The 10,369-nt window shown below is 44.8% G+C and overlaps 1 protein-coding gene across 1 annotated transcript; it reads left to right on the top strand.

Annotated features, from left to right (window-relative positions):
- Positions 1 to 4,027: 4,027 nt before the first annotated feature.
- Positions 4,028 to 9,579, top strand: lratd1 (LRAT domain containing 1). Its single transcript, XM_078399276.1, is given in 3 exon segments — positions 4,028 to 4,120; positions 4,122 to 4,247; positions 5,559 to 9,579. Coding segments are annotated over 3 exon segments (1,083 nt in total). The 3' UTR covers positions 6,423 to 9,579.
- Positions 9,580 to 10,369: the final 790 nt, after the last annotated feature.

Here is a 10,369-nt window from a genome sequence, read left to right as displayed (position 1 = left end):
ATCAAATCAATGATTATATCACCACCCCATAAAGTGGCAAATCATTAAAAAGGGGATGTTGTAGCTAATCAGTCTACATCTACACTACCCTTATGTATATTGGCAAGTAAACTATATTTCTAAACTCTCATTTCACAGTTATTTTGCACTGTTTGAACTTATCTTTATTCAATCAATATTTTACCCCTTGAATGAGAATTCCAATTGCACAAATACCAGGAAAACATAACTTTGATCCTGCCTTTATTTATGGTGGGCATAATTTAAAAATATCTTTAAAAAATTCAAACAGCATTATTGGTGTTTATCTTGCTTTGTTATTACAATGTCTCCAGTCTTCATAATTACTAAGCTTGGAATTATTTGAAGGATTTGAAAAAGTCTTCTTTAATTTGTCAGATTTTTCTTTTGATTATTAGCTTTTTTATATACCTCCCTTTGCCAACGTTATGAGTGTACCTGTTTTATAAATTTAAAAGCTACACAAAATTTGCATATAATTCTTACATCAGCTCTGTCCAACATGTGGCAGCAGAGTGCAACACAGAAAATACGCTACTTAAAGTACGGATGTAGAAAGTGCAGCCCTTCCAAAAAAATGAGCATGTATTAGCAATTCACCTAAAACATCACACTAGGGCATCAGAGATGTCCTCATTCTTCAGGAAACGGGGCTTCCCCTCTTCCATTATAGATGAGACTCTCACTAGGGCCTCTTCTACATCCTGCAGCTCTGCTCTTGCTCCCCCTCCCCCCATTCATAACAAGGACAGAATCCCCCTCGTTCTCACCTTCCACCCCATCAGCCAGCGTATCTAACAAACCATCCTCCAACATTTCCGTCACCTGCAACGGGACCCCACTACTGGCCACATCATCCCATCCCCTCTCCTTTCTGCGTTCCGCAGAGACCGTTCCCTCCGTAACTCCCTGGTCCACTCGTCCCTTCCTACCCAAACCACCCCTTCCCCAGGCAATTTCCCCTGCAACCGCAGGAGATGCAACACCTCCTTTTACCTCCCCCCTCAACTCCATCCAAGGACCCAAACAGTCTTTCCAGATGAGACATAGGTTCACCTGCACCTCCTCCAACCTCATCTATTGTTTCCGCTGCTCTAGATGTCAACTTCTTTACATCGGCGAAACCAAACGCAGGCTCGGCGATTGTTTCGCTCAACACCTTCGCTCAGTCCACCTTAACCAACCTGATCTCTCGGTGGCTGAGCACTTCAATTCCCCCTCCCACTCCCAGTCTGATCTTTCTGTCATGGACCTCCTCCAGTGCCATAGTGAGGCCCACCGGAAATTGGAGGAACAGCACCTCATATTTCGCTTGGGCAGCTTGCAGCCCAGCGGTATGAACATTGACTTCTCCAACTTTAGATAGTTCCTCTGTCCCTCTCTTCCCCTCCCCCTTCCCAGTTCTCCCTCTACCTTCCTGTCTCCACCTATATCCTTCCTTTGTCCCGCCCCCCTAACATCAGTCTGAAGAAAGGTCTCGACCCGAAACGTCACCCATTCCTTCTCTCCTGAGATGTTGCCTGACCTGCTGAGTTACTCCAGCATTTTGTGAAATAAATACCTTCGATTTGTACCAGCATCGGCAGTTATTTTCATACACTATAACATCCTCATAATGAGTTGTGGAATATATGTTGCTTCATTATAACTGTAAAATCATCAGCATCATCTTACTGTAAACTGGAATTTAAGTTGATATTCTAAACCCATACAGTTCAATTATTATACCTGAAGTTACTTATCCAGGTTTTAATGGATTTTATGAGCACCCAGGCGTTTCTTATAGAATAAGAAAATAACTGCAGATGCTGGTACAAATCGATTTATTCACAAAATGCTGGAGTAACTCAGCAGGTCAGGCAGCATCTCGGGTGAGAAGGAATGGGTTTCTTATAGAATGCTCCCATGGCTTCCTAGTGAGATAGAAGTGGATGCTATTTCATCCAAGATATAAGTTTTGTCCTTGTGTGATGGTGCACATTTCCATTGGAATAAATTAGGAAATGTTTCCAAGATGTCTACCTGGAGGTTTAAAGCCAATACTTTGCATTGTTTCCTGAAGAAACATCTCTCCATGTTTCTATTTCAGCCTGCCTTTTTTGTTATTTACAGTAATTATAAGGAGTAAATAGTAAAAGTTAGTTCAAATTGATCTGCAGCTTGCAGCTCATTGTTTTAAAGTTGGCAGGTCGAAAGAGTTCCAATGTGTCAGTCATGAAAATAAAACATAAAGAGTAGTGTTTATAGAAATGCGTAGACCAAAAAAATGTAAACATTATCCAGTGGGATTTTGTGCTCAGAGAAAATAAACTTTTCTGTGAATAATGATTGCTTTAGAATGTTAATATTAACACAGCAAAGGACAATTTTCTAACTGCCCAGTTTATTTCTCTTTACTTTTCACTCTCTTCTTGCCTCTCCCTTTCTGAGACACTGTAAAATCAATGCTTAATGGTATTCATAGCACACCTTCTGCCAAAAGCTTTAAAAAAAATCACCCAGCAGTATTTTCTATTCAAACCATTTGAAAAAACACAACATCTTAGGAAACCCACTACACACAAGGGAAGATGAGTTGCACACTGAATCACACTGATGGATGCGAGGGAATATTTTAGATGGTACACGTGCAGATTGTTGCATATTGGAAGTTGTAAGACAGAGAACTATGCATTAACTACCTCCAGTTGACAGAACAGTAGCTTCAAAGAAAAGATAAATTTCATATGGCGACTTTTAAGACATTGGCATATAATAATATATTTACATGAATCACAAGTACTAGATTGCAAAATGTCCTTTATATTATATTGAATCCTGCAATTACGATTACTTGAAAATGAAACCAGCCACAGCAATATTTCAAAAAGTAAACATTTTTGAATTGTTTCATTTCTCTTTGTCTTTCCTTGTGTCACTGTTTTCTCTTGATTGAGATTCTTGAGATTCTTGGCAATTTCCTCCCATTTCTTGTGTCTATGACACAAACCATAACCAGATTTCCCTTGTCGTGAGATACCACCTCACTGGCTTTTTCACACTTTTGTCTTAACGTGCCCCCACCATCAGGTCCCATTGTTCTCTCCTATCTCTGCTTTTTAAGGGAGAATCACTCCATAATCTTGCGTTTGCCTTTGGCTTCGCTTTTGATTGAACAACTTCAGAAATTTATCTTGAGGTCTTTGACTAACATGCTTCCAGAGATATGACGTTGCCTTCGATATTTTATGGTGTGGGATAGTAATTCAAGATATTAAAATTGCTACTTCTGGTATCCTAGAGACTTGGTGTTGGCGCCAGCTGAAAGGGGTCCAAGAACTTTCTTTTTTTTTCTTGCTTTAAGAGATTGTTTTAGAGTATGCAAAATATTAATGGGAGCCAATTAATAATTGAATTTCTTAATTATGGAATTTGCATTGTTGATGATGTTGGATTAGGCTTTAAGGAGAGCGTTTCCTAATTTTCTAGCAGCATTTCAGTGTTGAAAAGGAGACGGGGCACTTGTTTTGACAGATGGAACATACTACTCGAGAGCAAAATATCCGTGGAGCATTTTCATTTCCGCCAAATTGACACTGGGATTATCTGCAGATGTAAGAATATTACGGTAATATATGCACCCAAAGCGACAATCCTTTGATTTAATGCAATTTCATGCGCGTGAGTGATACGGAATACTGATGTACTTCAGTAAGTAATTTATGAGCATCGTGTTACTATTACATTTGCGACTAAAAGTGCTGAGCAATTTCATTCGCTTGGCTTTGCTTGGCTAGTGGGTGGAAAAAAAAGAGGTCATGAAACAAACGGTGGTCAAAATGGGAAAGTTGTTTTAGTGATGATGGTTTTTGCATGCGTGAGAAACAAGAAGGGGGGGGGGGCCGGGTAGCATGAGAGACACTGCAATCGGAGTGAGCAGAGATGTCCCCCGCTCCCTCCGCTGCCTCCGGGTCCGAATGACAGGCGGCGGCAGCAATGGGCTGTGCGGCGGGCAACGGCAGAGCGAATGGGAGGCGGGCAGGGGTGGTTCCAGCAGCGCGGCTGTCACATATGCAGAGCGGGCGAGGGCGGCATCGCGCCTCACTCACCTTGGACGGGCGGGCTGCGCGCATGGAGCAGCGCTGAGAGCCGCTGCAGCATCGGCTGGTGGAGCCGCGGGGAGCGGTGCTGCTGCTGCTGCTGCTGCTGCTGTCGTTGCCAGTCCCGCCGCTGCCGCCGGGCGCCAGGTGAGTGCATGCACCCCACAAAGCGGTCGGTACAAGAATCACCCCACCTCCCCCTCGATTAATGCACAGTCTTTAAACATAAACTGCTGGGCAAGGGGAGTTCTGTTGCGGTTAGACACATAGTTTGTAGCAAATTTATTGCGAATCAGAGGTGGAGTTTGCCAGGCGAGAGCTAAATCCAGTGCCAGTTTGTTTTCGATTTCGCCTTTAAAAGATATAAAAGGGGTTTAGAGTTAACTGGGGGAAGTGACTTTACTCTGTTTGGAAGGTCGCGGTGTGTTGAACCAGCTTCTCAGCTGAGTTCTGCAGGGGCTTTACACTGGTGCAGATCAGACTCCAACCTGAGGGTTGGGTTGGAGGCGGGCGGGAGGGATGGGGTAGGGACCTGTGAATTAATTCGTTTGTCTAGAGGAGTTGGCAGGCGGGGGTTAATTACATTTGGATAACATGTGGGTGTTTGGTAGGGACAAGGAAGGGGAGTGGTTGCTTTTAAAAAGGAGCTACATTCTGTATAAAATACAAAGTGCTAGAGTAACTGGGGGGGAGGGAGGGGGAGGTCAGGTAGCATCTGTCGAAGGAGTGGATAAGTGATGTTTTGGAAATGTGTAGGAAAGAACTGCATGTTTTGGGTTGGGACTCTTCTTCAAACTGAGGAAGTATGAACGTGTCCTGACCCGAAACGTTGCCTATCCATTCGTTGCCTAGATGCTGCTTGACCCTCTGAGTTACTCCAGCAATTTGTGTTCTAAGCGACACTGTGTGTGTGTGTGTGTGCATGTGTGTGTACATGTGTGTATGTGTGTGTGCATGTGTGTGTGCATTTGTGTGTGTGTGCATGAGTGTGTGTGTGTGTGTGTGTGTGCATGTGTGTATTTGTGTGTATAGGAAGGAACTGCAGATGCTGGTTTAAACCGGAGATAGACACAACAAGCTGGAGTAACTTAGTGGGTCAGTCAACATCTCTGGAGAAAAGGAGTAGCTGACGTTTCGGGTGGAGCCCCTTCCTCAGACGTGTTGGTGTGTGTGTGTATATATGTGTACACATGTGCATTTTATTCACAAAATGCTGGAGTAACTCAGCAGGTCAGGCAGCATCTCGGGAGAGAAGGAATGGGTGACGTTTCGGGTCGAGACCCTTCTTCAGTCTGAAGAAACGTCACCCATTCCTTCTCTCCTGAGATGCTGCCTGACCTGCTGAGTTACTCCAGCATTTTGTGAATAGAAACCTTCGATTTGTCCCAGCAGTTCTCTGCAGTTATCTTCTATATGTATACACTGTGCATGTTCCTGTCTGATATCTCCCTCCCCCAGGTGTGTTCCCTGCCCTCGCAGTGCGTGCCCCAGTGCATGGTGTCATTGATGGGAAATCAAATTGACCGGATCACCCACCTGAACTACAGCGAGCTCCCCACGGGCGACCCCTCGGGCATCGAGAAGGACGAGCTGAGGGTGGGGGTGGCCTACTTCTTCTCGGACGATGAGGACGAGCTGGACGAGAGGGGGGCCCCGCCGCCCGAGAAGATGTGGCGTGAGCCGGGTCCGGCGAAGGACGGCAGTGCGGGGGCTGTGCTGCTGCTGGGTGAGCTGGAGTACTCTGCCTTCTGCTGCCACGAGTGCATCTTGTCCAAGCTGGGCTGCGGCCAGGACCTGAGTGCGTACCCGCTCAGCACCCTGCTGCCCAGGTGCCGTGCAGGGGACCTGCTGGAGCTGGTGCCGGCACACTGGGTGGTGTACGTGGGGGCCAGCCGGGTCATCCACCTGCAAGGGCGGGAGATCAGAGAGGAGCACCTGGCGCAGGTGAGCGCAGGGCGGGCGGGCCGCATCGTCAACACCTGGTACCGCTACAGGGCGCTGCCGGCCGACCTGGTGGTGCACAACGCCCGGGGACATGTGGGGCTGCAGGGCCATCAGGTGTGCTGGACCAACTCGGAGAGCTTCGCCGCCTGGTGCCGCTTCGGCAAGAGGGAGTTCAAGGCTGGAGGCGAGGCCGGGGGACAAGGGGACGAAGGGCCGCTGCAGGAGGGACGCTACCTGCTCAAGCTGCACCTGCCCGACAGCAGGGTGCACACGCTCAACTTCCCCAGCCTGGAGGACCTGATCAGGGAGAAGAGGAGGCAGGACGCAGGCGGCAAGGTGGGGGTGTTGAAGGAGCTGTCCGTGCTGAACCACAAATAGCCAGCACCCACCCCCCCCAAAGCTTTATGCAAAAGGGAGGAAGGAGGGAGACGGGGGGGGGGGGGGGGGGGGACACGGTGAGTTTGGACATCCCTGGCATCGACTCTTCCAGGGAGAGGGACTGCACCGCTCCCACCCGTCTCCCTACCGTCAAGGATCCAAATCAGACACAAGCCTCGAAGTAGGATATGGATTGGATGGTTATCTTCTTCAGTGACTTGCCTTCATTGCCAAAAACGATGAAGACAATAAAGGTGTGAACTTTAACATGTACATTTTTCTATCTGTCACTACAAACCAGGTCATGTTGTGCCAATTTTCATGTCATGCTTTTGTCCTGGATATTTCAATATTCCAACCAAGAGCTTTTTTCATTGTCCTTGGGGTGACCTGTGACGAGGAATCCGTTGGTTACATTTCCTTGACATTAAATCACATAATTTTCGCAGTGGTGGGGTGGGGGAGCAAGTGTGGATTGCAACTTCAGCGTTGCGACTACTGAACACAATGGTTGGTTTAAGGAGTCTATTCTTTCTATGTTTATATGAAGATGTAATAAGGAGATGGAATAAATTAATTTTTGTTTAATCATTCAGAGAAGAGTTCCCAAATAACCTTGTGTAGTCAGTCAGGCGAAAGTGCTTTGGAGCTTTGGGGATGGTCTATCATTCAGATCCTCTTTCGCAGTTTGCAAAGCACTTTCAAAATGATAGAGCATTCTTGTACCTTAACCTTTGAGCAGACTCAAGGGGCCATGTATGCCACTCCTGCTTCTATTTCTCATGTTCCTTCTGTGACCATTTCAGAAACAGAGCAGCACTGGCCACAGAAAGCTTGTCCTATGAAATTTTCTGCTTGGGTTCTGGAGGACTTTAATCTAATTCCAGTTTCTCATGAAAACACAAGTGAATGACTTGCCCTGCTGCATCGACGAGAATCAATAGAGTGCAGGAATTTATTTTCGGATGTATAATTAATGTAAGAATGAGGACTTGTATATGTACATGTGTGTGTATGATGTACCATCTGTTTCCTTTTGTATTTTCATATTGTTTCTGCTTGGAATGGGATAGCACATAAAAACCTGTTTACCCCCTAGAAATACTGCTCTTGATTAACTCGCCAGCAGTCTCTTCTGCCAAACGTTGTCTCCTCGGGCAGTGGAGAGCTCAGGGTGCTTACCTTAGAATTGGAAAGTTGCAATAGAATTTTAACAAAATATTTCATCATTCCATGGAAATTCTAGGATGTAATGACTTTAAATGTAACCATGGTTTCTTTTAATTCGTATTTTTTATTACAATTATTTTGTTACATTTCAAAGTGCACTGTTATCATTGCTTTCGCCATTGTGCTGTTACAATGGATTGTCATATGGCCATGGACCAGTTTGTCAGTCTTCATGGACAACATGATTCAGACCCAGCTGAAATAGTCACATGAATCAATAACCTGTGTCTTGTGAAAGAGCAGAGCTTCATCTCATCTTACGGTTACAATTAGTGAGTGCACTAAATGTCGAGTAAATACTTGCCTTCTGCTCTGGACATTTTGTTGTGCAAAAAAACTTGAAATGTGATGAATTTGCCATCCATATACAGGCCAGATAGTAAAAGACCTATCATTCACTATTTCCTGCACCATTGCTTATTGAGCACATGACTGGAATGTAATATAAGAAAATAACTGCAGATGCTGGTACAAATCGAAGGTATTTATTCACAAAATGCTGGAGTAACTCAGCAGGTCAGGCAGCATCTCGGGAGAGAAGGAATGGGTGACGTTTCGGGTCGAGACCCTTCTTCAGACTAGAATGTCATCAGACCATTGCTTTTTACTCTAATTCGATTAAATCATTTGCCATAATGATAGATCCTGAGGCACTGTTAACTGAACCACAGTCCCCTGCAGTGCAAAGCCAAAGTAAAATTAAAGTTACATTACAGGTATATTATCCTCCTGCCTGTAAAACTAATTTCAGAGGAATATTGAAACAGGAATAGGGTATTCAATTAGCAAATCCTATGTTTGATGACTTCTGTACACTGGGTTGTTGATACGCCCGACTATGAATTAATACAAACCTCCGAGCATCCTTACATTTTAAGGATTGACTCCATTGAAAACTGGGTGCAATGAGTTATAGACCATTTGTTGATTTGCACTATTGCCCAAGATTAAATTCTTGCTTTCATAGTCAACTGTGTTCTCATTTAAGTATGAGCTGGGTAATGTGCTATCTAACTTTTTAAACTTGTTTTAAAATATTAACAAATTAATCATTCTATTTCTAATCTGCCTGATTTTAATCAATTATCATAGAACAGTTTTTTTTTTTTTAAAGCTGGAGGTTGAGTAGAATAATTTATGAGATCTTTCTAGAATAATTTCCCTTTCAAGCAGACAGCGGTGAATGCTTTCGCTGTTGAGTTAAATGGTGTTAAACACTAGACAATTAGGCAGTACCAACAAACTTACAATAACAAAAGCTGATTTATTTTTTTTGGCCATGTGATAAATATAAAACAAAATAAAACTCAAGGTGAGCTTCTAAATTAATTGGGAAAGCAATGTTTGAAATTGATAGCTTTGGGCTACCTTGTATTTTGCATTTATTAAGGAACTGAAACCTGATGAATTCATACTTCAAATGCTGTTGCTTTGCTCTGGCCTGACTGGCTGAACAACAAATTCCTCTGCAAGACATAACATGTACAGGTTATCTGGAAAACATACAAGTTCAATTGTGGAAGCGTAACATTTTGATTAAGATGAATAGACAATATTTTGTTCTTTAGCGACATCTTAAACACAATCTATTTTAACAGTGGGACAGATCACAGATTTTAATAGTATGTAGCAGCAGGGTGCAAAGAACTGGTCGAAACAAGGAACTGCAAATGGTGCCCCACTAAACTACTAATCTACGTGCCCTATAATTGTTTTACCAGATTGTCTAATTGTTGTTCAGTTTTCTATGGTAAATGAAATAGAAACCATTCTCATCATAAACTTTGGTTTGTTATTTTTGATTATTCTCACGAAGACTCGGAAAAAACCCCAGTGCCTCCGGGAATCTGCCTTTCATCATCTCATTTCTGGGTATGAGCTGAACAATAGAGGTCTTGTTATTTAAAGAGAACGCTACAAAATAAACTCTGGATTTTCTAACAGCTGATTTTTGGCTTGGTTCTCTCTAATGTGGGGGGGGGGGGGGGGGGGGGGGTGGGGGAAACCTTTTTTCTAAATCTCCTCAACGGAGATGCAACCTTTTTCCATGTCGCATCTCCGTTCGCGCTACGGCCTAACACTGTGGAGTTGGCGGCCTCCAGCTGGGATCGACCTTGAAGACTCCGGTCGCAGGGCCTGGACTTACCATCTCGGAGGCTTCGGCCGCGGGCCCTGTAGACCGCAACATCGGGAGCTCGCAGGTCCCTGGCTGGCGACCGGCTTTCGGGAGCTCCAGCCGTAGCAGCTTCGACCGCCCCGAATCGCGAGTCTCGATCGACCCGCTCGCAGGACTTTCATCACCCTGTGTGGCCTGGCCGCGGCACTTTCCATCGCCCAGTGGGGGCTTAGGACCTTCATCGGCCTGCTCGGCTCGACCCTGGGACCTTCCATCGCCCGGCGGGGGTTTCAAAAGTCAGGAGCCTCAATCGCCTCGAGGCAGCAGTTTGACTGCCTGACCGCGGGAGAAGAATGAGGAGGAGATAAGACTTTTCTTTGCCTTCCATCACAGTGAGGGTGTGCCTGGAGCAATCACTGTGATGGTTGTCTGTGTTAAATTGTAATTGTGTGTCTTGTGTTCTTTATTGTTTACTGTCAACCATTTACTGTTTAATGTCAACTATTTACGCCGGACCCTGACGTGAGAGGACGCTGGCGCTGTTTGTTCGCCGCTTCTCCGTCTGGATAAATCTTTTGTTGTTTGTTTGTTTTTATGTCTT

Source organism: Rhinoraja longicauda, chromosome 5 (genome assembly GCF_053455715.1).
Source record: "Rhinoraja longicauda isolate Sanriku21f chromosome 5, sRhiLon1.1, whole genome shotgun sequence".
Classification (NCBI taxonomy): domain Eukaryota; kingdom Metazoa; phylum Chordata; class Chondrichthyes; order Rajiformes; family Arhynchobatidae; genus Rhinoraja; species Rhinoraja longicauda.
Note: the sequence above shows the minus strand (reverse complement) of the source record. Positions and strands in the feature narration are given on the sequence as shown.